This window comes from Acomys russatus, chromosome 32 (genome assembly GCF_903995435.1).
Source record: "Acomys russatus chromosome 32, mAcoRus1.1, whole genome shotgun sequence".
NCBI lineage: Eukaryota > Metazoa > Chordata > Mammalia > Rodentia > Muridae > Acomys > Acomys russatus.
The window spans coordinates 23,149,591-23,177,045 of NC_067168.1; the positions used below are offsets into that span (position 1 = coordinate 23,149,591).

Here is a 27,455-nt window from a genome sequence, read left to right on the forward strand (position 1 = left end):
CTGTGTCTTGCTTGATTGCTAGCAAGTTAGAAAATACTGCTGTAATAATAATCATAGGCCTGGTACTAAACATTATTAGGGCCATACTGATAAAATAACTACAACAAGAGATGAATGCTAGCATCTAACACTACGACAACTGTAGAGCTTAACTGTCTTTAGAACGCTCACCATTGTTTGCACATTTGTCTCAGGTGCGTTTGCAGCATGGAAAGCAAACAGAAGGTACAGAATGAAAATGCACAGCACTCTAGGAAGGGAAGGGACAGGAAAGAGAAAATGCCTCTACTTTAAGGAAAAACAGCATATCCCATTAATTCTCAAGTGACGCTGATAACAAGCACAATAATTTTTAGACTTGAAAGAAGAATTCCATATACAGAACAGGACCCCGGGGGTTGTAATGTCAACTTCATTACTAAACTAGAAAAACACACCTTCTTAAGATTGGTGAAATGTGGCGTATGAAAAACAAGGAGGTGCAAAATAAACGGAATTTGTCCTTATAATGATCTATTAAATGGAGAACAAGGCCATCCTAAAAAACATGATATTTGAAGTATTTAAGAAACATGAAAAGTTAATGATCTGAATACTAACCTTTGCCACACATGCTATCTGTGGTGCTCCATTTGGGGTTAAGTCAATTATCTAGGGTCAAAAAACATGGACCAGTTAGTCAGCGCATATGAATACAATGGAACCTCCTCTTCTGTTGTTGGGGACACAGCAGCTGAGATTAACACTACTCTGCACATTCAACTCAGTCATACTAACCTGTACTTTAGGATATAAAATTGAGCCTTCCAATATAGCTAGGCACTGTACTGAAGCAATGCAGTCATATGCCCGCCACATCTAAAATAATAAACACTTAAATTAAAGAATATAATAAATTGTTATGTTTGCTTGAGAAAGGGTCCCGCTTGCAGCCCAGGCTAACCTTGGGGATGGATACTCCAGCCTCTGCCTTCCAAATGCTGGGATCACAGGCATGTACCAACATACTCACCGATAAGAAAATATTCGCTATAAAAATATGCTCACAGTTCTCTCTCCTCTTAAAGCACGTACTAAGAAGAATCCCAACTTACATCTCCTTATGGTGCTAGGTCCCCAGGCAGGGCCTTGGTTGCACTAGGTAACACTAAATCCGAGCTGTAACACCAGCCTTTGGATCCACTAGAGGCACCCAACTACTCAGCCAGGCATGGTGGTGCACACCTGTAATCCCAGCACTCAGGGAGGCAGAAGCCAGCCTGGTCTACAAAGTGAGTCCAGACAGCCAAGGCTACACATAGAAACCCTGTCTCAATAAAACAAAAACAAAAGTAATACCACCACCACCACCACCACCACCCCTGTTTATTTATTTATTTAGCATGGATCAAACTCAGTTTAGACTGGTTGCCAGTGCCTTTATCACCAGCCCTATCTTCTAAGCTTTATTTTGTTGTTATCATTGTTTTGCATTCTGATCCAAATGCCATTCTGGGCAAAAGTCTGCAAGATGTAAGAGGCCTCCAAAGGTCGAGCTGTTAAAGAAGCTTATAGAGTGTTGTAGACAGCTGTACCTAGTCTTCCGCTCATAACAGCTCTGGAAGCACACCGATGAAAACCCTACTAGCTGAATCTGATGCTGACCTATGTTCATTAGTATTTTGCCTGTGTGGATGTTGGTGTGAGGTTCTCAGAAGCCCTAGAACTAGAGTTACAGACAGATGTGAGCTGCCATGTGGGTGCTAGAAATTGAACCCTGGTCCCTGGAAGATGCTAAGGCAGCTCTCCAGCCACTGCAAAGGCCATTTCTACTAAACCCAGAAGACGATCCTTTGATTTTCAGCAATATAGCAAACACAGTGAAGACAGACCTTGCGGGCCAGCATTACTGAAGACAATCCCCATTAAATGAATGTATAGCTCACCTTACAGTACAGGTCAAGGTCCACACTTCTTCTGGCTTACTTTTTTGGCCTTAATTCTTAGTTATGTCTTATTAAACCACCATTAGCACTAGCTATAACTACAACACGGTATTGTGTTCATTAGAACGTGGGTTTTATTTATATTCTCACTACTCAAACTACTTAATTACATATACCACTATATGCTTTAGTATGTAAAAAATTACATATAATCTATAATTAAACTATGAACCTTTTTGCCATATTCATCTTCCCCAAGCATTAACTAGCACTGCTGGTCTTTAAAGTAAATGAGGTGACACTTAATAAGGCATTAACCCAAGCAAAACAATCTAAAAAGCAGTTGTCAGCATAACAGGTATATCATGTGTACATGTACCAGCATCAGCAGAGGTAGAACAAGTACGTACTCTATTCATTTTCACAAGAATGCAAGGCTGTCCTTTGGAATAGCCAAAAACATCATCATTCACACCACTACATTCTTGAAGCAGGGAAACTGGAAACCGACAGGCACTATAAACTGGACCTTCCTGCTTAAACAGTGCTCCATCAGGACAGTCTGTGAGATTCTTCTGTTCTTCTACAGAATATGCTAAAAAGGAAACATATGTGTACCAGATCAGACAAGAAAAGATACCACACACAAGAAACAAGTCAAATCATTCACTGAACAAATATTTTCAAAGACAAAAAAAAGCAGTATGAATTACCAAGTAACAACACTCTAAAGCTACTGTGCCTGGCATCAGGCACAACTACGTAACTATCAGAAAACGTTGTATGTTCCTAACCTCAGAGACAGCGGCAAGGATATGCATGGGTGTGTGTTGCTACTGCCCCATTAGGGCTTACAGCCTAGTAGGGAAAACAGTGTAAGTTAAACACTACAGGGGCATGAAATTAAACAGCAAATTTATGACAAGGGGACTCTACTGACCAGAAAGCAGAGGGAATTTGTGAGTCATGGTGGCTGGTATGATAAAGGAAGGCAGAAGCTGGACCATGTAAATTTTGTAAAAACTGGTTTAAAAAGTGAGGAGAAGGGTTGTCAAAAGAACCATCTGCTACAAGATGGGGGTGGGGGGGTGTTTCAAGACAGGGTTTCTCTATGTAACAGCCTTGCCTGACCTGAAACTCCCTTTGTAGACAAGGCTGGCCACAAACTCACAAAAATCCCCCTGCCTCTGCCTCCTGAGTGCTAGGATTAAAGGCGTGCACCACCATGCCCACTAAAAGATTTTTATACCAGGCAAGTATGACTGTATTTATGCAATGGAGAGAAGAACCATCCAGAAAAGAGTAAAGTGCCCTAGGAAGTGAAACCCACTCCTGATCAGCACTTAACATCAGCTGAAAAGGCTGTGCAGAGCAGATGAGGTCAGTGGATACATCTGAACCACGAAGACATGAAATGTTTAAGAAACCAGAAAGGAAGAAAGGAAAGCCACACAGGTACAGAACACAGTCTCGGTCTGTGCCACCTGAACTAGTGACATTCAGTGGCAGGAGCTGATAGGCCTGCCTCTCAGTCAGTCTGCTCTAGCAAAGGCACGCAGAATGAAGGCAGATGGCAAGAGCCCGTCACACGCACACTAAAACCTGCTGGAGGATTCTACAAGGTTCAGCCAGACAGGACACGGAAAGGAACTAATGCTTGCACTGAAGGCTTACCATTACTTTTTAAAACAAAATAGTCTCATAAAACTTTGAAATTATTTAACTATTAAAGCAAAGAGATTTAAAGACAGTGTGGAAGGGATCAAGGGTTATTTTCCTCAAGATAGGGAGAAACTGCAGACTTTCCTATCAATAAAGGGAGTGTACCCAGTAAGATGTTTCTGAGACAGAGAGGGGATTAGAGTCAAAGAGTAGATGTTCAAGTGGCCTTGCAAGAAGAAAAAGAGAGCAGCAGCACGTGGCAAGTGTAGGTCTTTCCCAGTAATGGAGACACTGGAAGACTATCCATCTGAGTACTTCTATTATTTTGTTTGTTTGTTTTTAAAGACTGGGTCTCATATTGTACAAGGTGGCTTTGAATTTACTATTTAACTGAGTTTGAACTTCTGATCCTTCCACTTCCACCTCCCAAGTGCCAAGGTTTTAAGTAGGTATCATGGCAGATTTAATGGTGTCTGCATGCTGGCCAAGCGCTCTATTAATTCAGATACGGCCCAAACCTTTCTTTCAGCATTTGGAGCAAGATGCTATGTTCTGTGATGGTGAGTTATGGGAAGGAAAACGCCGAGAGGCTTGAGCAAGGATAGCAAGCATACCTTCAGGCACCAGAGACAGGCAATGGATCACCAGGCAGTGAAGCATGCCCACCTGAGGCAGGCGGTGCTAACCACCTAGTCCGGTCTCCCCTGTGGCTGCTCTGAGCCGGGTCAGAGAAGGAGCCTAACCCAGGAATTAGGTGCTTTTATCCAGAGCTGGGCTCTGTCACAAGTTATTGGCAGACATAAAGACAAGCAGTGTTTTAAAGTGCTGTTAAAGTAAAAATGAAGTGGAAAAATCGTGTTGATCAACTAGATGAGGAAGAACACTCGAGGAAAGAGGCTAGATCAGTAAAACCATCAGCAAACAGCAAGAGCCCCAGCACAGAATTTGGGAGAAAGACAAATAAGCAAGTTAGGAAGAAGGCAGTGGTTCTGGGAAAGCTTATTCAATGGCTTTGGCATCTAGAGAAAAACTGGTATATTATGGCTGAAAAGGGGACAAGGTGATCAAAGCAAGTGAACCAAAACTGTTAAAAATTCTTTCACTTGATTAAGCCAGCCAGAATAAAGAGGATGTGGGCTACAGTGCTTACTTAAAAACACAGTACATACTGGTGACTTTTTTGTTTTTTTTTTTTTTAAAGATTTATTTATTTAGCCAGGTGTGGTGGTACATGCCTTTAATCCTAGCACTCAGGAGGCAGAGGCAGGTGGATCACCGTGAGTTTGAGGCCAGCCTGGTCTACAAACTGAGTCCAGGACAGCTAATGCTACACAGAGAAACCCTGTCTCAGAAGGGGGAAAAAACACACAAGATTTATTTATTGCACATACAGTGTTCTGCCTGCATGTACGCCTGCACTCCAGAAGAGGGCACCAGATCTCATTATAGATGGCTATGAGCCACTATGTGATTGCTAGGGATTGAACTCAGGACCTCTGAAAGAGCAGACAGTGCTCTTAACCAATGAGCCATCTCTCCAGCCCCCATACTGGTAACTCTTAAACTAAATACATTAAAAATCTGACATAGGTCAATTTCAATAGTGTTTGCCTGACATCTGAGGCACCATGCTACAGTTCCAGCACCACAGAAAAGCATTCTGTCAGTCAGAGGCACCGTTTTCTATGACACAGACTTGGCTTTATTCTTTCAACTAACAGTGAGTTCACTTGCAGATTCTTCCAGCTGTGTTTGAAAGGGAAAAGAACAAAAGAGTAAAACAAACTCTAAAAATGCTGCTTCTAAAGGTGGTCACAGTGTGGCACTGGGCTCTGCACTGAGTACAAGCGCTCTCCCTCTTCTAGAACCGCACACTTACGCTCTAGGAACTTCTTCAGGTCCTCAACGAACTTTGTATACGTAGTTGAGTCAGACATACTGTATGTATATTCCAAGGCAGTCTGTGGTTTTGGAAAAACCATAAGTCCTGAAAAGAGACATGGAGAGGTATTAACAGTAAGCAACCCTCCTCTGTTCTCACCTTTATTTCTAAAGGGCATGGGTGCACAGCTATGCCACAGTTGTCTATTTGGATCCAATTATGAAAGGCATATAAACTCTAATCTTTAGAACTAGTTATACAGAATCAAGTTTAAAAACAGCCTCTAAATTTGATTATTTTCAGTTAACCACCACTCCTTACTTTAAAACACACTATTTTACCCTGAACTCTGTGTGTATGCACACACGTACACATGCACAATACTGCACACCAGAGGACAATAGCAGTTTCCACCTTATCCTTGAGCCAGGGTTCTCTCAGTGAGTCTGGGAGCTGGCATCTTTTCTGCTAAGCTGGCTGGTCAGCAAGCCTGTGACCTTTTTGCTTTCATCAGCCTCACTGGAGTTAAGGAGCAAGTGGCAATGCCTGGCTTTTACTACGACTTAGGACTCTGAACTCAGGTCCTTGTGTTTCCTTTGCAAGTTCTCTTATCACTGAGCTGTCGCTATGGCTTACCTTGAACTTTCTAAACTCAGGTTTCCACCAAATACTATTTTAGGGTTGTTTTCTTTTTTCTTTTTGGTAATGCTTGCTTTGCTGACTAAACAACAAAAATAAAAAGTTTTAAAATGAGCATACCAGAAAACCTAAGTCTACAAGCATGAGCAAGCAGACAGGCGCCCACCTGCCCAGCCGTTCACAATACAGCTCTATGGAAACATGTAACAGCCTACTTTTTTCAGTTAAACAATTTCCTTCCTTCAATAAGCTTTGCTGTAGCACTAAAGTATGTTTCTTATAAACCACACTGGGATTATAATCAGTAACAATTTCGTATCAGGAGTTGATGCTTATGCATATAGAGCAAAGAAAAGGCAAACATACTTGTCTACAAAGAATAATGTGGCTTCTAACTTTAACATAAACATTTCTCATATCTAAAAACTTTGTACTAAATACACATATGTATGTATATGTATATATTTACTTAGAACTATCAAACAATGCATAGTTTTATAGAACTCAGTTTTGAGCACACTTTACTGTTTAGATGGTTTTTACAATTACAAACAGCTTAGTACTGCTGAAGTAGATCAGACTATGGTTGATAATAACCAAGTCATGTATAACTTAGATGGTAAGAAAATGAACTTTAAATTAGTGTAGGCAGAGGGCAAAAAAGCATATTAGGTATAAACAAAAGAAATGGTAAAAGAAAAACAATTGGAACATGAGGGTCTAAGAAAAAGTGACGGGGGAAGTTGGCATGGTTTGGCTGGTGTTATAGCTCAGAGTCCTCTAGGCGAGCAGGCAGAATATAGACTAGGGTCCCTTAGGCTCAGCATGAGTTTGAGCTGGATAACTCTGCTTAGAAGGCAAGCCTGTCCTGCTCAGCAGCATCCTTGCCAACAGCACTTCTCAAGCTCTAATAACTAACAAAGACTCCAGACATAGCTAAGTGGTCCCTGGAAGATACATCAAAAGTGGCTGAAAAACTAAATGTTCTAGAGAGCAACCTCCCACACTCCCTGCCTGCTAGCCACACATTCTCCTTGCTACCCAGACTCTACTCCTCTAGATGGAGGCTTCCTTGCTCTATTACTGTCTCTAGAAAACCGTTTACATTTGGGGGATTCCATGCACTACTTTTCCTCTCTAGCAAGACCAGGTACTCACTCTCTCAGAACCTGTCTTATTTTATGGAATTCTTTTTTTTTTTTTTTTAACTTTACCTAATAAACATTTAGTTTGCTGAAGATGCTAGGACAGATTAGGGGTGTAACTCAGTGGTGGTGGTGGTGGGTGCCTGGATTCAGATTTCCAGTATTGCCAAACACTGCCAGGTCCCTGAGGCCAAGAGCCATGTCCAAGTACTGAAGTAGAGCTGGCATTCACAGATTGTTTCAAAAGAATAAAATCAGGCATAGAAAATATACCCTGTATTTCAGTTAAGTTTTCTTTTTGCTTAAAAGTATATTCTCTAGTAAAACAGATTATTTGGGGGGGGGGGGGGCGTCGGAGGCTTGACGCAGGGTTTCTCTGTGTAGCCTTGGCTGTCCTGGACTCACTCTGTAGACCAGGCTGGCCTCAAACTCATAGCGACTCGTCTGCCTCTGCCTCCCGAGTGCTGGGATTAAAGGTGTGCACTACCACTGCCCAACAGTATAACATATTTTTATAACAACAGAGGATCAAGCAATACAAAGGATACATTGGTTTTATTCTCTAATACTGCAGTGTTTTTACCACTTTCATACCAACCAATTAAAACCACAGACATCTATTTTATAAGATTAATGGTTTAAAATCAAACCAAAGCCAACATGTGCTTTCTACGTAACTTACTGAAGGCAGAGCGGAAGTGCTATACAGTACTTATGAGACCATTCAAACTCTTTATAGCGATTCCAACATTCACTTCTGCTTATTCCTGTCAAAGGATTCAAAACTTATACCAGTAAATGATTTAAAGGTCTTTAAAGCAGCGTGTAAATATGAAAACAAATCACTCACATTACCCAATTCTCAAGTTTAACTTTCCTCACCTGCTGTAGTACAAAACTGCTTTGTGGTAAGATAAATAGTAACCCAAATTTGTCTAAAAGCTATGATAACTTCAACACAATTACCTGGACTAGGAATCTGGTCTTGGTATTTCGGAACATCATCATTCAGAGTCTGCAGCATGACCCACATTGTGAATGAGAAGAGTGCAGCCAAGAACCCATAAAAAACTAGGTAGAAGAGCAAGATCAGACCTGCAGAAGAGAAGAACATGTGAAATGTGGAGACACACAATTTGCTAAAGAGCAAACCAACTGTTCGCTGCAAGGCTATGAGCCCATGCTTTGCCATGCACACAGCCAAGTGTCATCACATGGAGAGTACATGAAGTTGCCTAAGCAAGGGTGCTCTGGCGCCCACCAATCCCATGAGCCCTCCTCTCATCTTGTCCTTCCAGGAAAGAAGTTGTCACTACTCATATTCCAGTTCAATGTCAAGAGCTTTAAAAATTCAACACATGGGGGGTGTGTCTCCCCAAAAGAATCTCATGCCCTCAAAACTAAGATGACTTTAGGTGGGACAGCCTCCCTAGACATACTTACACATTTCTTTAAGGGGCAAGTTGGGGGAAAAAAATCCTTCACTATTCCTGTATTTCAGACACTTTATATATACTAAAGTTGTTGAGTTTTGTGTTTTGTTTTTAACCTTTTTTGAGACAAGGTCTTGATATGCAGCTTTTAAAGGATGAGTTGATTTGAAGAATAACCAAGAATAAGCTGGATGCAGTGGTGCACGCCTATAATCCCAGCACTCAGGGAGGCAGAGGCAGGCAGATTGCCCTGAGTTCAAAGCCAGCCTGGTCTACAAAGCGAGTCCAGGACAGCCAAGGCTACTCAGAGAAACCCTGTCCCAAAATTTAAAACAAACAAAAAAACTGCAGAGAAGGAAAAAAATTCCACATGATATTCAATAAAAACAATTTTTTTAACACTGGTTAAGTAGAAGGGCTCATGCAACATACAAAAGAAAAAGGACAAGAGCAGAAGCAAGCACTGCACTCCAGGGCACAGCTCTGCAGCCAGGCACAAAGCACCTGTGACAGACAGACCACAACACCCAGACTAGACCCACCTCCCCCTATTACTGGGAAACACTTGGGCCTATCTCAAGCCAATAATTTGTTTTGGGAACACCAAAAATAATTAGTATTTTTTTCCCTCATCACCTACATCAAAGTTCTAAATATCAGAAATGACTATCCTCAAAATTACATATCAGAATATAGTTCAAGTCTTTTACTTATATTGAAATGTTTTTTAAAGTGATGGGGATACTAAGGAATATTCAACTCCACTTAACAGCTTTACTCCCATCTTAACGCTTCGTTTGCCTAAGTCCTGCCCTGGCATAGACAGGCAGGGACCCTAAGAGGACCCCCCAAAGAAACAAATTCAAAGGGCTTATGGAGCCCTAATAATGAAAATGTGAACATTTCTTCACCCGCACCCCAACAAGTGGGTATGCAACTTTCTTCTGATTCTCAAAGAACAAGGTCCCAAAACAGATTATGCCCAAAGCTAGATAAGCTTTCTAAATTGCAAGCCAGGAACCCTCCAAAGGGAGATAGTCTAAGCAATTCCATGTTAATTTAGAATAGATCCTACCCTTTCCCCAGTTACCAGGAGACAGAGTGAGAGGACAGAAGGAAGAATGTCACCTTCAGCAGCATCACTTCCCACCACCCACAGTGGTCCTGCTGCAGAAAAAGAAAAAGAAAAAGAAAGAGGGAGGGGGGACGGGCTGCGAACCCCATGTGCCACACTGGAAAAATAGCCCACAGCCACCCAAGTGAGGTGTTCAGATCCAGTGCTCACAGGAAATGGTAAGCCACTGTAGAGCTGACCACAATCAGTAAATACACACTGTTTATACATACTAGTACACACACTGACAAAAACAGCAAGACTGCTGCCAGAGAAGCTTGTTGGCAAATGTGTATGAAACTGAAGGCGTTGTAAGAAAAGTACTTAAAATCATCTCAAAACGTTCTCATATTACATGAAACTTATGACTATTACCAAACAAGATCTACTTTCTAAAGAATCATTACACAAGAAAAATATACATGTCAAAACTTCACATAAAGATTAATGGATTAATGAGGCAAGGTGTGGTGGTGAACGGCTTTAATCCCAGCACTTGGGAGGCAGAGGCAGGCAAATCACTGTGAGTTCAAGGCCAGTATGGTCTACAAAGCAAGCTCAGGATAGCCAGGGCTACACAGTGAAACCCTGCTGAAACCCTGTCTGAAAACACAAAACAAAGAGTTGGATTAATAAAATACATATTCAAATTAGGGCTGGGGATATAGCAGACAACAGAGTGCTTGCCTAGCATGCGCTCCATCCCCAGCACCACATATACTGGGTATGGTAACTCATGCTTGTAATTCAAGGCCATCCTTGGTTACACAGAGTTAAACCAATCTAGAATATATGAAATTCTGACATAAAACATACCCCACCCCACTCTGTACTAGCCAATGAGTTATTTTTACTGCTTATATGCCAAAACCTACACCTAAAAATTTAAAGTTAACCTTATAAATGGCATCTAAGACTACACAGGGGTCCTGACACTCAATATAACCACCTCCACTTATTTTTTTTAAAAAAAATTTTTTTAAGGGTAGAAATAAAAACTAAGTTGTAACTTGCTCTTCTTGCCTCAGGACAGACTTGTAGTGGTGGTTCTGTTAAGTCTACAGATGAGCTGAATTCAATGAGGGGTTTTACCTAGAGCATCTAAATGAGTTAATGGGCACCTTGTGGCGCCTTCACTGCAATCTGCTTTGTCTACTTAACACAGCAGCAAACAATGAAAACTATTCTATTACATTACTGATAAACATTCACTGGTTTAAAATCCTTCCAGAGATTTTAAGTCATTATCCAATGGAAGAAACTAGCACTATTGAATACAGTGGTGCACATCTGTAAAACCAGCACCTGGGAGACTAAGGCAAGATCAATTGCGTATGGACACTAGCCTAGAAGACACAGAAAAATAACCCCTCAAAAGCACAAATCAAACCATCACAAAAAAAAAAACAAAACAAAACAAAACAAAAAAAACCCCTAAAACAAACAAACAAAAGAAGCATGGACTTAAAACAAAAACAAAAACAAAAAACCTGAAGAAATGGTGCTGCAGATATGCAATTAAGACCATTTGTTGCTCTTGTATAGATCCAGGTTCGAGTTATAACACCTTACACTGGCGGTTCACAGCCATCCTTGACTCCAGTTCTAGGAAATGCAATACCTTCTTCTGTCCTTGAAGAGCACCAGGTAAGCTTGTGGTGCACTTGCATGCATGCAAAACAAACATTTAAAAGGGAAAAAAAAATCTGGAGCAGCCAGGCACGGTGACTCACACGAGGAGGGCTGGAGCAAGCTAGTCACAGATGGGAGTCTAGCCTGAACTACATAGTGAGTTCTAGGACCCTGCCAGAAAGGAAGAGAAGGGGAAGGGTGAAGCTCACTACTGACCAGCATCCTCTGTAAAGGCTACTCTTACGGTAATGGTACCTTCTAACATCTGCTGCTTCTACTCTGGGGTCTGTGTACAGCAGCATGTATGGACAACTGGAAGCCTGGCCCTCTTCAGTGGGTGCCGACTCTCCTCAAGCTTTTCTTCTGGTTTTTTTTTTTCCCCCGTCATACTGGGAATCGAGCCCAGGGCGTCATAGAAACTTAACTTCCAGGCTATCCTTTTATTTCTTTTCTTGAGAAGCCCCTCTCTTGTTTCTGATGAAGGGACAGAGTAGCCAGGAGGATGGCTATAAGCATGGGTCTTGTTAGTTTGACCTGGCTTGCCTACTTTTTTACTATATGATCTTGTACTAGTGTCCTGACCCTCCACTCCCACCTCCACATCCCAAAAAGAAGTTAGTAGCAGTGTTTATTTTACAGAAAAATCAGAAAGCCAGGGTATTTGTTTTCACACTCTTATTTACTGTTGTGTGCATGTGCCAAGGCTGAACAACTTCCAGAAGTCAGTCCTCTTCTCCAGCATGCGGGTCTCAGGTTCAAACTCAGGAGATGCCTTTAGCTGCTGAGAGCTGATAAGATAAAAACAAAACTCCTGAGGGAGGAAAAAGGCCAACAACTAGAAACATGCTTGGAATGGAATTGCAATGAGGCTTCACAGCAAAGTTTCAAGTTTAACCTAATCAACTCATCTCTCCAAAAAAAAAAAAAAAAAAAAAAAGGCTTACTTGAGGCCTAGTTCATGTATTATCTATACAACTAAGAAGCAAGAAAACTGGCCAAGGTTTACTCTGTATCATGAAAGACATAGACACCGGTCCCTCCTGCCACTCTGGCTTAGCTCTAACTGTAAAATTTAGTCCTGCCACCAAGTGGATACAGGCAGCAGTCAGGAGGAGGCTGGGTCCCGCTGTCTTGAAGTACTTTGCTCCTCAGCCCTCAGCTTCCATTCCTCACTTAGAAAACCCCAACAGAGCTCAGGAGAGCCGTACTTGGGATTCTGAGTCATAAAGGAAACACACAGGCAATGGTCCAGGAGAGACCCAGTGTTTCTAGCAGGTCCTAGGGTCAGGGAAAGTATCTAGCACATCTGTTCCATACCCTGGGGGCCATTATGATACAGCTTAGTTTGTACTGGGGTCTCATCTTCTAGTGAGGCTTTACTGACTCCTGGGCTGTGCAAGGAACTCAGTTTACTTCCTTCGCTGGAAGTCCCTAAACTATCAGGACTTGGGTGATCTTTCAAGGAACCAACCTACATTCTGAAGCTAGGGACCTAACTTAATTATCATCCAGAAAACCCCAGGGTTTTAAAGCTCAAGTCAGAAACCTGGGATACAAAACATACACCACCAGTTTCATCAAAACTTGGAGATACACCACCTGTGGTGCCAGCATCTAGAGGGCTGGACAAGTACATGGCAGTGGAGGCCTCAAAAATACAAAACCAAACCAAAAGTAGCCTTGGGTACAAACCCTCAGCACATTTTGACCCTTTTAGTTTGATTCACCACATTGTAAATGTTCTAGTTATCCACAGGAACCTCACATGGTTCTGTGATCAGAAACTTTTACTTGATAAATAATCATTATAGTTTTAAATTGCTTAAGGCAGAGGCAGGTATACTTCTTTTTTAAAAGTAATTATACAAACCATACAACATTTAAAATGTTTAGAATGTCTGAACTTTTCATCGTTTATTCTGACAGTTTCATCTGTGTGCACACTGTGTCCTCTGCACCTCTTCCCCAACTCTCCTCTTCTTCCATTTAGCTTACTGTTATGCAGCCTGCTGGCGTGCTGAGGTTTTCTGCAAGCTATTAGAATTTAAGCAACAACAAAAAGTTAGGGGGGGAAAACCCTAAAAATGTTACTAGGATATAGTTTACCACTTAAATTTAGATGTACAATGTAGTTTATAACCATTTCTAGCATGTGCAGATTTATGCAATCTCTACCACAATACATTCTAGAATATTTTCAACAAGATCTATAACCTGTCCCTGCCATACTCTTGTTTCTCTATCCTCTACCCAGCAGGGCCCTGCAATCACTAATCTACTGTATGAATTTTGTATAAATTTACCTATTTTCTAAAAATGTCACATAAACAGAACTGACTTCCTTCGTCTACATCTAAACATGTATGAGCATTTTGGCCTTTTTTTGTGGCTATTGTTCCATCGTACTGATATATACTTCACTGACCTTTGAACTACCACTACGAACTATGCTAGAATATTCCTGCATGATGTGCTGGGTATCACTGTTTTCATTTCTCTTAGGTCTCTATCTCTAAGGCAAACTGCTGGGTCCTATTTACTTCTACACTTAGCACTTCTGTACTTAGTAAGGTCTCTGCCCCCACTGCTGGGGATCAAACCAAGTGCTGGTAAGCATTTTACAGCTGAGCTATACCTTCAGTGCTGCTTAGCATTTTGATTTACTGATTTGCAGTGCTGCACAAAGACCTCAGGGCCCCGTGCATGCTGGGTTACATGAAACCCTGGCTCAAAAGAAGAGACATAGCAATACAGCTAGGAACACCTCCATGACCTTGTGGGTTCTTCTTGCTTTATGTATATAGATAGATAGGATATAGATATATACATAACCCCACAATCATGAGTAAAGATTTTAATGTACCTTTGCCATATGTCCAGAATTGAGTGATAACAAGGACAGCAAGTATGTTTCAAACACAGCCAAGTTGCTTAAGACACGCAGAACTTTGTAGTAATCAGAAAACACACTCTTCAAACCTAAAAGCATCTGTCCATAAATTAACCATGAATTAAATGAAAAAGTGGGCTAGAGTGTAGCTCAGTAGTAAAACTGCTCAGCAGCTGTGAGGCCATGGTTCAATCTCTGGCATCTCTTAGACCCCAAGAAAAGTATTTGTAAAGACTCTAATTAAAAAACAAAGTAGAAAAGCCAGGCGAAGTGGTGCACACCTGTGATCCCAGCAGCAGGTGGATTGCTGTGAGTTCGAGGAGTACAGTCTAGTCTATAAAGCAAGTCCAGGACAGCCAAGGCTATACAGAGAAACCCTGCCTAGAAACAAAACAAAACAAAACCAAAGCAGGTGCTGGGCATGGTGGCATATGCCTTTACTCTCACCACTAAGGAGTCAGGCAGGGGCTGAGGGATCTCTGTGAGTTTGAGGCCAACCTTGTCTACAAAGCAAGTCCAGGACAGCCAGAGGCTATTATACAGAGAAACCCTGTCTGGACAACAACAACAAAACAAAAATAAGAAAACCTTTAATCTAAATTGAGTTACACACTGTCAATAAAAGTTTAGAAAATAGTTTCTTGAAATAACCATTGGGCTAAAACTACATTTTATTTAGGGAAAAAAAAAAAAAAAAAACTGGCCTGCGCACATAGCTCAATGGTAAAGCATTTGCTTAGTGTGCCCTAGGTTCAATGCCAGGTATCATTAAACAGAACAAAAAGGGCTGGTAGGGTAGGCCAGCAGGTAAAAGGCACTCACCACCAAGCCTGGCCACCTAAGGTCAATCCCTAAAACCTGTATGGCGGAGGATGAGAGTCCACTCTTCTCACCTCCACATGCACATTACAATACATGTGCACCTTCCCTCCAAGTAAATGCACATGGCAAAAATAAGGCAAACACTGTAAAATACTGAAATAGAAAATAAAAATGATGTAGTCAGATCACAAACCAAAGTAAAATCTATAGAACTCTCTTCACTAGAGCTGATTCAGCATGTACTACTCTTCCAGAAGACCCAGGCTGAATGCTAGCACCCACAACAATCGGTCACAAGCACAGCTCCAGCTCCAAGATGTGGGAAGGAGTTTAAGCTTTGTCCCAGGTGAAAGCAGTCTTGGCAGGCTTTGCCCTTGGACACACCATGGATAGAGTGAATGGAGCCATCCTGGGTCTGAAATTCAGGAGTGGACAGGGGACTCCAGCGGGCTATTGTGTTTCTACTCCGACATCGATGGGGGCAGGGACCCTGACCGAGACTGGCCTTTGCACGGCCGAAGAGAGGCAGGCGGAAGAGAGAGAAGACTACATCTTTTGGAACAGGATCGCACGTGGATTTGGGGAGAGACCAGCTTACAGGCCAGACCCGCGGGCAGGCCAGAGACACCTGGGGATCCGTCCCGTGGAATAGATACCGGAAGGTTTACTCGTTTCCCTTTAACCCTTTTTCCTTCTTGTATAGGATTGTTAGATTGTATATTAAAGTCTAATTGTTAAGAAACAGAGCCAACACCAGGAGTACCTGACACCTGTGATCTGTGCTGGCACCTGCACTCATGCATATTCCTACCCCACACACATTAAAAGTGATTAAAAAAGAAAAGAAAATATATTGACTAAAAAAGTAAGATGAGCAAATGTTAAGTTTTTAGTTAGTTGAGTAAACTGGATTGAGGATACAGCTGATAATCTGTAGAGTGCCTGCCTAGCACACATGAAGCCCAGGGCTCGATTCCTAGCACAGTATGAAACCAGGTGTAGTGACAGAGATGCAGCACTCTGCAGGTGAAGGCAGGAGGATGATAAATTTCTGTTCCAGACAGCCTGGACTACAAGACCATGCTTAGGCTAATTAAAATAAACATCATTAGTTAAGACAATGTACAGGGCTGGAGAAATGGCTCAGAGGTTAAGAGCACTGACTGCTCTTCTAAAGGTCCTGAGTTCAATTCCCAGCAACCACAAGGTGGCTCACAACATCTATAATAAGACTGGGTACCCTCTTCTGGCATGCAAGCACACATGCAAGCAGAGTACTGTATTTATAAATTAAAAAAAAAAAAAAAAAAAGACAAGAAACATAGGAGTCAAGTCTGGAATACACATGAAACCCTGTCTTAAAAGCACCCGAAAGAGAAGCTGGAGAGAAAGAGTGGCAGTTATAAACACTGGCACCCATACTGTAGCTCCAATGCCACCCTCTGGTCTCTTTGGGCACGTATGGTGCGTACGAATACATTCAGGTGAGCATAACAGCTAGCCCATGATATCACTTGGTAGGCAGAGACCAACAAATGGAGTTTGGGGACAGCCTGGTCTGCATAGCCAGTTCCTGACCAGCCAGGGCTATATATAGTGAGACCACTGTCTGAAAACCACAGTGGAAATACAGTTCAGTAGTACAGCACTTACCTAGAATGCACAAAGTTCTTTAACTTTTTAAAATTTAATTTCCAATAATGAACACACACAATATAAACTGAAAAATAGAATTCAAATATTTAAAAAGAATAAAGAAAAGCAAAAATAGCTAAAAATAACAACAAAACAGTTGTGAGGAGGCAGCTCAATCAGTATGGTGTTCAAGCCTCCACCATGCATGTAAAAGGCTAGGTATTGATGCTTCTGCCTATAATCCCAGCCTTGGAGGCAGAGACAGACAGACCCTACCCTCACCCCCAGAGCTCACTGGCCAGCAGGCCCGCCAGCCCACCTAGCCAAAACACGGGCATCTAGTTCTTCAAAGACTCCATGTCAAGGCAGAAGGGGCAGAGTAACAAAGGCAGGCACCGAGCACGCTGCTCTAGCTTCCAAACGCACTCATAGGAGAGCACGCTCTCGCTCCTAGATGCATAGAGCACACACGTAAAAGCTGCTGCAGGAGTCACAGGGGTCTGAATTCCCAGCTTTGTGGATGTTGAGTCAGGCAGAAACCTGGGGCTCACTGGCTGGCCACCATCTATTTGTTGGGCTCCAGGTCAGTGAGAGACTGGCTTACAAGAAACAAGGTGGGGGCTGGCAAGATGGTTCGGTGTGTAAAATGCTTGCTAAGCAAGTCTTACAACCTGAGTGCAATTCTCAGAACCAACTCAACAAAGGCATCCTCTAAACTTCACCAGCAGAACACAATTACTAAATAAAATTTAGGGGGAAAAAAATCCACAAACCTTTACAGTACAGAATTTTACACAATTACTCAAAGGAATTAAACAAATCTATATATATTGGCATGAAACACAGGTAAGACATAGTAAATAAAAAACAAACAAACAACAACAAAACCCAAACTACCTCTTCATATAAAAATAGAAAATAAAGGGTTGATGGAAAAACCAAAATTTCTTTAGAAAACAGGCTGGTGATGATATTTCAATCAGCATTATTTACAAATGCACAGGCAAGATGAATGAAATTTAACAGTGAATACCCAGAAACCCACTCAGAGTCTACATATACATTTTTCCTTCCTGTGTCTGGATTCTGAATGCAGGTCAAATAGCAGGTGTCAATGCCCTTTATCCCCCCAAAACAGCTCAGCATCCTACCAGCTAAAGTTGAGGGCAAAGTTTACATTCTAGAAAATACATAAGCCTCCAACTGATAATTACACTTGTTCATCTATATGATCCCAACTCCTTCGAAGACATAGCCTTCCCAGTGGATGTCTATCCCCACAGCTCTAGACGCAGCCACCATTCCAGACATTTTTACAACATACAAATGAAATCATCTAGTATGTACTTTCTTCAGTGAAGCTTTCTTTCCCATCAAATTGTAGACAGGGTTTCTCTGCACAGCCCTGACTGTCCTGGAACTCCGTATGTTGGCCATGCATGCTCATCTTGAGCATGGCCTTGAGAGGCCTGCCTGGCTCTGCCTCCGGCCTGCTGGGATTAAAGGCATTCATGATTTTTGTTTTGTTTTTTAATCCTAGGTCTCATGGTGTAGCTTTGGCTGGCCAGGGTGTCCCTATGCATACCAGGATAGCCTCAAACTGCCAACTCCTACACTCAAGCATCACCCGGGTTTTCTATGCCCTTGAACACATTTCTTACAGTTGAGTCGTATTCCACTGTGCAGACATATCAGTTTGTTTGTCTACTCTCCTACTGATGGACACCTGGGCTGTTTCCAGTTTAGAGCTATTATGAATAGAACTTCCATGCACATTCTTGTACAAGTGTTTTTGTGGACATGTTTTCCTTTTTCTTGGGTAAACACATAGGAGAACTGCTGTTATAAGAAGCTGCCAGACTTCTGCCCAAAATAGATACTTCACATTATCACGTGTTTAAAAGTACTAGCACAGCTAATAGTTGCCCAGAGAAGCTGATTTGAGCAATGGGTCTACTGATTATAGACAACTATGTCTGTAAAACTACAAACAATTTTGCTATATCTGTTACATTAGGGTAGGAAACCGAGTCTACATGCCATTCAGACCAATTCACAATTTCTTTTTCTTCCCTTTCTTGCCTTTGATGGTTGAGACACAGTCCCATGCAGCTCTGGATGGCCTCAAACTCTGCGGTGTTGCAAAGGATGGCCTTGAACTTCTGAATTCTCCTGCTTCACTCTCCCAACTGCTAGAATTACAGGTGTACACTACTGAGCCTGGTCCACTGCAATATCTCCTGAGTCAGTCTACAATGAGTACTGACTTTAATACTGACAGGCAGACTAGCCCACACAAACTGTCACCCATTTCAAGTAGTGGTTAAATTACAACAGGCACTGTGTAGCCACAGAGCCTAAAATCCTTCAATATTTGCTGCTTTCTAGCTGAAGCACTTAGGCAGGCTATAGAGATATTTGAAATTACATGCCCTTTCTCCTTTTGGGAAACTAAGGCCAAGAGGTTTTTCAAAGAGAAGCCTGAGCTTAAATACAGGTGTGGAACTAGAATTTAGGTCTGTATTCTGTCCTGGTTTGATTGACCTTCTCAGTGAACTTTCTCAGACACTAGGTAACATACATGTGCACAGGCTCACCTTCATTATGATGTTGTAAACGTCACAATCAGTGTGGAGTTTGGAGCTCACAGTAATCTGAATTACGCCTTCCAGTACAATGAACTCCACAAGACTGTCAGGACAGAGCTAAAGCGTATAGCTCAGTACTCTCAATTTTACTTCAAAAACTAAACGAAACTTTGTTCACTAAAAAAAAAAAAAAAAAAAAAGTATGTGCTGACTGTACACTAGCTGCATTATGACTGGGCGGTGGTGGCGCACGCCTTTAATCCCAGCACTCGGGAGGCAGAGGCAGGTGGATCTCTGTGAGTTTGAGGCCAGCCTGGTCTGCAAAGAGAATTCCAGGACAACCAAGGCTACACAGAGAAATTCTGTCTCGAAAAACCAAAAACAAAACAAAACAAAAAAACTGCATTATGGAATACACACACCAGATTAAGATATTATTAGAAATAAATGGCATTATTTTCACTTATCAGAATATATCAAAAGGCTTGTGGCAGATCTGACATGAAAAATAAGTGTTACAAATAGGGGAGAATTAATATGCAGAGAATGAACAGCGTGAGGAAGGAGTAAGCTGGCCATTCCAGAGCAGGGTCACCATACACATCAAGCTGGCTGCTACATGGGGTGTGTGATGCGAAGGGATAAGATGGAAAGGACAGGATATAAGGCTTAGCTCCAACACAGAAGTCTGGAATGCCATGGTGGCAAGAACTTCCTGGTGGTGATAGCACAATCCATGATGGTAGCACAAATGAGGCTGCAGCTTGGAAATAATCTGGCAGCAGTGAGGCCACACTGACTTAGACCACAATGACTGCAGGTGGATGCTTGGATCTTTCTGGGCATGCATCACAGCTGGCTTCGCTGCTGGGTTTTGGTTGCTTCCCTCACTCCCTAAGCACTGAACACTAACCCAGGGATACCAGTAAAACTACTAGGCAAGCATTCTACCACTGGGCCATAATCCCTAACGCTTTAAACAGTAGCAGAAGTCGTCATCTACTTGAACTAGAATTACTTGAAAAATTATAAATTGGGAGTACACAGTTTGCATAACTCCTCAAAAATGAGGACAGGGTGAAACATTAAGAGCTAGTGATACAGCTCCACTAATGACTGACCTTAAAAGCTTAAGTAGTGTACGTAGAAGGCTCTTAAGCTAGAAAAGGCACTCACCTATTAAACAAAGAAAGCCCCATTAAATGTCAGATTCAATAACCTGGGGTAGAGACTTATGAAAGTCAGCAGCAGCTGAGAAGGAGGCAGGAGACCTTGACAATAACCCTTGTATCAGACGCACAACCCCACAGAAGTCACAAACTTAGCTTGGCTTCCCTTCAGAAGTGGAGACTTGTGTCTATAGTCCTAGCATTTGGGAGGTAAAGGCAGAGAAAGGTTTGAGAATAGCTTGAGCTAATCTATATAAGATCTTGCCTCAAAAACAATTAAGTGAAATCATCTCCTCAGAGTCCCCTTACCCCAGTGATAGAGATGGGTCTTAGAGCTCAGCCACTGAGCTATACCCTCAGCTCTGAGGTTTTTACGTTTTAATACAGAAGTTCTATGAAAACCCATCAGTACTGTAGAAATAAGAGAGAAAAATGTCCAAACATTGGCAGCACAATTTTACTGTGGGGTAGCAAAACATTCAACATTGAGAATATTAGGTTGACAACCATCTGTAACTCCAGCTCCAGGGGATCCAGCTTTTAGCCTCTGCACCCATAGGCGTGCACACACATACACATATTCTCCCCGCCTCTAATAAATCTTTATAAAGGGTCAACAAAGTATCTCAGAGGGAAAGATGCCTGCCACCAAGTTTGACAAACTTAGTCCAATCCCCAGAAACTGCATGGTGGAAGGAAAGAAATGACTCAAGTTGTCCTCTGACCTTCACGTATCCACAGTGGTGCACGCAGCTGAATGTGTGCACAGGCATGCACCCACCACCCACACCCATTCAGGTAACAAATGTTTAAAAAAAAAAAAAAAAAAAAAAAACAGGGCTGGAGAGATGGCTCAGAGGTTAAGAGCACTGACTGCTCTTCCAGAGGTCCTGAGTTCAATTCCCAGCAACCACATGGTGGCTTACAACCATCTATAATGTGATCTGATGCCCTCTTCTGGCCTGCAGGTGTACATGCAGATACAAGACTGTATACAAAATAAATAAATAAATCTTTAAAAATTAAAAACAAAACAAAAACAGCCGGGCGTGGTGGCATGTGCCTTTAATCCTAACACTCGGGAGGCAGAGGCAGGTGGATCAATGTGAGTTCGAGGCCAGCCTGGTCTACAAAGTGAGTCCAGGATAGCCAAAGCTACACAGAGAAACCCTGTCTCTTTAAAAAAAAAAAAAAAAAACACACACACACACACGTAATTTACAGCAGGGCTAGGAGTGCAGTTTCATGGGAGAGTGTTCAAAGCCCTACGCTGGATCCCCAGCACTAGAAGTGGGGGGACAGGAGGGGAGCCAGCAAACAGTACAGTTAACTAACAACAATGATATATAACAAGGCCAAAGGCCAGTGAAGACATTATGGGTATTGGTAGAGTGCTTGCTTAGCAAACACAAGGCCCCTGGGGAGGTAGGTGGTGACGCACACAAGGAGTTCTAGAGGTGTTAGGAGATACACAAGAACAGTTACCTCAACTGGGAGGTGAACTTCTGGCAAAGGGCCTATTTTACCTCCACGGAGACTAAGCTATCAAAGCTGACAGCTAAGTAGCCAAGCAAGGATGTAGTGAAGGGGCTGGAGAGAACTACTGGGAACACTACAGAGCTGACTGAAGAGAGATGAGCCAGAGATGACTACAACAAGCCAACTACACAGGTGATTTATAAAAAGCCGACATAATCCTAGCACTGTGGAAGCTAAGGCAGCAGAACTGCCACAAGTTCAAGTCTTTATAGTAAAACTGTCTTTAAAAAGTAGGGTGAGAGGCCAGTGAGATAACTTAGTGAAAAAAGCACCTGCTACCAAACTTGACCTGAGTTTGATCCCTGGGAAGCACAATGGTAGAAGAGAACAGACTTTAACAAGTTGTTCTGTGTTTGATACATGTGCACTGTTAAAACATCACACACACACGCGCGCGCGCACACACACACACACACACACTCTTAAAAAAAAAGGTAATAGATGAGAATACCATATATGTATGCTTTGAGAAGACAAACTAAAAGTCATTCTCTTTAAACACAGAAAATCAGCTATCTATATTTAGATATTATAGGCTTTGGATTTTAATTTACATATAGGGTACCAAGCACCCACAGGATGCACAGACATGCATGCAGGCAAAATACTCACACATAATCTAAATTTTTTAAAAAGGTAAACTTAAAAAAAAGTAAATGCTTTTTAAAAATAAAATCAGTGTTTAAATAACTAGTCCTTCATCAACTATAATGATAAGCCATAGCAAAATTGTTACTGTAGGTAGGCCTTTGCTTTGTTTTTCTGAGACATGTCGCCCTGATTGTCCTTGAATTCAGTATGTGAACTAGGCTGTCCGGGAACTTGTAGTAATCCTCCTGCCTCTACAATTCCATTACCAAGTAATGGTATCACAAGGTTGGCCATCATGTTGATCTATAAACACACTTTAAAAATAAGATTAAATAAAGGCCACCCCCTTTCGTGCAAGTTTAATTCTGAGAAAATTTTTCAGAAATCAACCTTGGGGAAGAAGGGAAAGGGAAAAAAAAAAAAAAAAAAAAATCAAACCATGTTAGGAGTGAGGTTCTTTAACAATATTAAAACACATACGCTCAATTATTACAATTATGACCTCCTTCCCTCCCATCCACTCCATGTATACTGCGGGACAGTTAAGGAGTGCTGTCTTACCCTCTTGCTGGATGACATGGCCTGCTCTGGGGCTGCCCCCTGCCTACCCCACCACTGTCCTACACTTAGAACCTGCACACAAGGTAAGGTACGTCTTGTGCGTTGTCAAAAGTGCCCATATTTGTATTCCTACTTACTGGACAAAGACTACAACATTACAAAGCCACACAACACTGGGACGGTAAACACACTCGCCTTCTCCTCTAACCGGAAAACTTGCATGAGATGGAACCAATTTTCCTGGGCAGAGCATTTGCTAAGGCATGGCCCTGAATGAAAGCAAGTGACTGCCCAATGGCACTGCATGGACCTACAGCGAAGGAAGACACGTGAGGAACATGCTGTCAGCTACTAGTTACCGACTAGAATTTATGTGACTATGCTTAGAAATCAGAATCTTGAGTCGTAAGTCATAGCATTCTGTTCTCTCACTAACGTACTCAGTAACTTTTCTCGCCTGTTTTGTATACAATTTCTGCTGGAAACATATTTATGTCATGGTATTTGCTACCTGATGTAGCAAAGGAAGCTACTCTTCCTTAGATATATTTTTTTTCTGCTATTATATTCCATCATGATCTGTTAATTGCAAGCCAGATGTGGTAACAAATGCCTACACCTCAGTAGAGGTGGGAGAGCTTGAGTGTGAGGCCAGCTGGAGGCAAAACAACCAAACAAGTTAGCTGCAACACCTGGCTCACTGCCTCCCTTAATACCTGATGCTATCCAAACCTTACTCCATTGGCTCTAACTGTTCAGCCTGAGAGACTAACTCTACATATGCTTCAGTCCCCTTCTGCATCTGCTCTTTAGGGCTGTTAGAGAAACCAAGCAGGGCACATGTAGGTATTCTGGCACCGCTGTAACCCAGGGTGCAATGTTATCAAATAAACACACAGGGTAGCACTACTCAAATGCTTCAGACAGCTGGGGTTTTTTGTTTTTTTTTTTTGTTTTTTGGTTTTTTTGGTTTTTCGAGACAGGGTTTCTCTGTGTAGCCTTGGCCATCCTGGACTCACTTTGTAGACCAGGCTGGCCTCGAACTCACAGCGATCCGCCTGCCTCTGCCTCCTGAGTGCTGGGATTAAGGTGAGTGCCACACGCCCAGCTCAGCTGTTTTCAATATGGTAATGTGATGCAACATACAGAATTTTCATTTCCTAAAATGTTTACAGCAACACTACGTTTTAAACACAACATTTTTAAAGTATCTAGTGTACTGAAAGGGAAACACCTCAGAGAGCAATGGAACCTACTGCAGACCTAAGTATCAAAAAACCAGCAGATGTGGGCATCTTTATAAAATACTGGAAGGCCTTTATACAAAACAGACCGAGCAACTTTACAAAGTTGAAAAAAAAAAAAAAGTTGTACCTTTTTCTACCACCCACATTAAATTTATGATGGAGGAGTGAAGACACAACTAGAAATAAATATTTGCCCATATAAAGAGGGTTTGGGCTTTTTTGGTTTGTTGTTGTTGCTGTTGTTGTTGTTTTTGGTGAGGGGTGGGGCTACCAAAAAGCAATCACAAAGTTAAGAATAGCGTCAGTGCTGAAGGTAATACACCTTTTCTGGTGGGAATACACTGACAAACCCATGAAGGCACCATGACAACATGCTTTCAAACTCCAAGAAATCCTACCAGTACAAACAGACCCCAAGGAAATACACTTGAAAATGGTGCATACAAGGGAGGAGGGGGATGAAGGCCCAGGGCATATAATAACGAAAGGGTAAACAGGGTACTCACACGGTGGGACACTAATCAAGTAAATTATTAATAAAAATTGAGACGCGGATCCTTAACGAGGGCTGGGGTTTCCGGCCTACTTAGAAGATTATACGGTTACGATCTCTTTTAGATTAAAGAAAGGACTGAATATAATACAAGTTACAGAAAGACATACCAGAATGTTACCATGAACCAGGTGCCTGGCTCGTACAGAGCAGAGAGCACCACAGGCACACAGGTGTCCACACGGATGCTGGAGAGTTTTAGTGTAGGTGCCCTTCTCCACAGCAGACCCAACATGCCTGGAGATACAGCCTTGAAGACTGACAATAGAGTTAACCCTTCTTTCACCCTTGTGGTCCAGCCAATCATGCCATAAGAGGTCTTATCTAACTCTCTCAACAATGAGCCAACTTTATATTCCACTACAACCCTTTGCAGAATTCTGAGATACTCTGTTATCTATTTAAATGCATATCACCAAGAAAATTTGCACCCTTAAACGGTACTGACTGAGTTGCCACAATGGTCCACTCACGTAAGTGGCAGAGACAAGAGGACTAACAAATGTTATTTGAGGCTAGTCTGGGCTACAGTGAGATCCCGCAGAAACAGCCCTAAATGAAGATCTTAAGTGCTAGAAATGAGAAGGCAGAGAGAAAGGCGAAAAGCGGCCCACAAAAAAACGAATCTCTCTCCACCCCCAAATCTCCTCAGTTGAAAAGTGCACTCTGGAAACCGTTTAACTCTGGGTGGAAGATTTACTTCTTCATCACTTACTGAGCTCCCAAGAAAAAGACGGCAATTTAAATAAAAATTGTACATGATTACTGAGTAGTTAGGCAAGGCATCTGTAAGATAATACAACCACTGGACTGGGATTAAAGGAGACCGGACTCTTGGCCCCGTGGAATATGTAATTTCACCCAGGCAAAGTCACAACGTCTGAGTCCTATTTTCCTCAAGTCAAGTCGCCTTCCACCCTGGAGGAGCTCACTTTAGTGAGCAAGTTATTTTCTGAGCCACAGTTCTACAGTGTTCATGCTTCCCTTAAAAATGCCATGCCCCCAAGGGTTCTCAGCTCTAGAAATCTATTCTTGTCCAAATTTTTGAAAATAAATCTGTCCAGATCCACTAACAAAACACTCTAAAGAATGACTTCAAAAAGGTAAAGTTGTTTAAGAATAAAGGCAATAAGTGAATACATTTGTCCACTTTCACTAAAATTTTTTTAACAACAAAAAGGCACCTTAAAACAGGCACAAAAACCAGAAGACGGACTATTTCTTTTTAAAACAATGAGTTCGCGCAGAGAAAAGCTGCTAACAGTCAACCATCGCTCAGATGTTATGAAGACACCGGAGAGGCGGGGGAAAGATAGGACAGTCTTCCCCCAAAGCAAAATCTGCAAGGCAGAAAAGCGCTGTGATCTCCGAGGACGAGGAAGCCCTCTCCGAGCCGGCCTTTCTCGGTTGGAATTCAAGTGCATTTTCGCGGACAATGTGCCCCAGTGATTAACTCCCCGTCACAGGTCCCTACAACCCACACACAGCCGGCGCTTGCCCGCACTCTCCCGGGCGTCCGGGTGGCAGCGCCGCCGAGTCACAAGATAGCGGGCAGTGGAAATTTCCTCTCCCTAGGCAAGCAAGGGGCAGGTCTGGCTTCCCCAGTCCGCGAGGCCCGGGCCTCCAGGGCGCGCGCCCCACAAAGGAGGCCCGGCCCGGCCGGCGGGTCCCGCTTCCGGCGCCGCTCGCGGCGGGAACCGGCAGCACGTGCGGCCCCGCTCGGGCCGGGGAAGCGGCCGTTCAGCCTCGGAGCCGGGCCGCCAGGCCGCCGGCAATGAATGGGGCTGTCCACCGCGCCGCCCGCCCCGCCGCGCGCTCACCCCAGCTCTTGGAGGTGCGCCCCAGAAACTCTCCGCTGGTCGGGTTGTAGATGAACAGCTTCCACTCGGCAAGGCTCTGGTGGAAGGACTTCTTCTCGGTCTTCGTCATGGTGGGCGTGCGGAAGGTGAGGTGAACGGAGGCCGCGGGGCTAGAGGCGATGAGAGGCTCGGTGGCGCGTCCTGGCGACGGCGGCGGCGCAGCCCAGAGACGGCGGCGGAGGACGGCACGGCCGGGAACTACTCTCCGTTACGAGACCACTAGAGCCGACTGCGCCGCGCCGCGCCGGGCGGCCGCTGGGGCCGCGGGACCCTGACGTCTCCGGCCGCCGCAGCCAATCCCCGCGCCGCTGGCGCGCACCGCCGCCGCTGCCTCCCGCCCGGCTGGGCGCGGCCCGAAGGCCCAGCGCCTCCCGGATGGCCCCGCCCCCGAAAGCCACGCCACACCCAGATATCCAGGACACGCCCGTGACGCCAGGGCCCCGCCCCCGATCAGGCCCCGCCCCCGCAGGGCTCCTTGCGCTTGTGGCCCCCGCCCAGGTGCGAGGAAAGCCAGAGCGGCGGGGCTGCGGGCGGAAATCTGGAGGGCGCAGTGACGCGATGACCCGAGG

General features: G+C 43.2%; 1 protein-coding gene across 2 annotated transcripts in view; it reads right to left on the reverse strand.

Moving 5' to 3' along the window:
• The window catches only part of Atp1b3 (ATPase Na+/K+ transporting subunit beta 3), a 35,789-nt gene extending 8,657 nt beyond the window's left edge, over positions 1–27,132 (reverse strand). The window contains exons 1-5 of one of the 2 annotated variants that reach the window (XM_051140670.1): positions 26,848–27,132; positions 8,220–8,348; positions 5,467–5,574; positions 2,336–2,520; positions 601–651 (exon numbers count right to left, since the gene is read on the reverse strand). In XM_051140670.1, the coding sequence (XP_050996627.1) occupies positions 601–651; positions 2,336–2,520; positions 5,467–5,574; positions 8,220–8,348; positions 26,848–26,956 (582 nt within the window). In that variant the 5' untranslated portion in view covers positions 26,957–27,132. Of the gene's footprint in view, positions 1–600; positions 652–2,335; positions 2,521–5,466; positions 5,575–8,219; positions 8,349–9,761; positions 9,835–26,847 lie in introns of those variants that run through there. The other variant, XM_051140671.1, reaches the window with a different exon arrangement.
• Between the last annotated feature and the right edge of the window lie 323 nt (positions 27,133–27,455).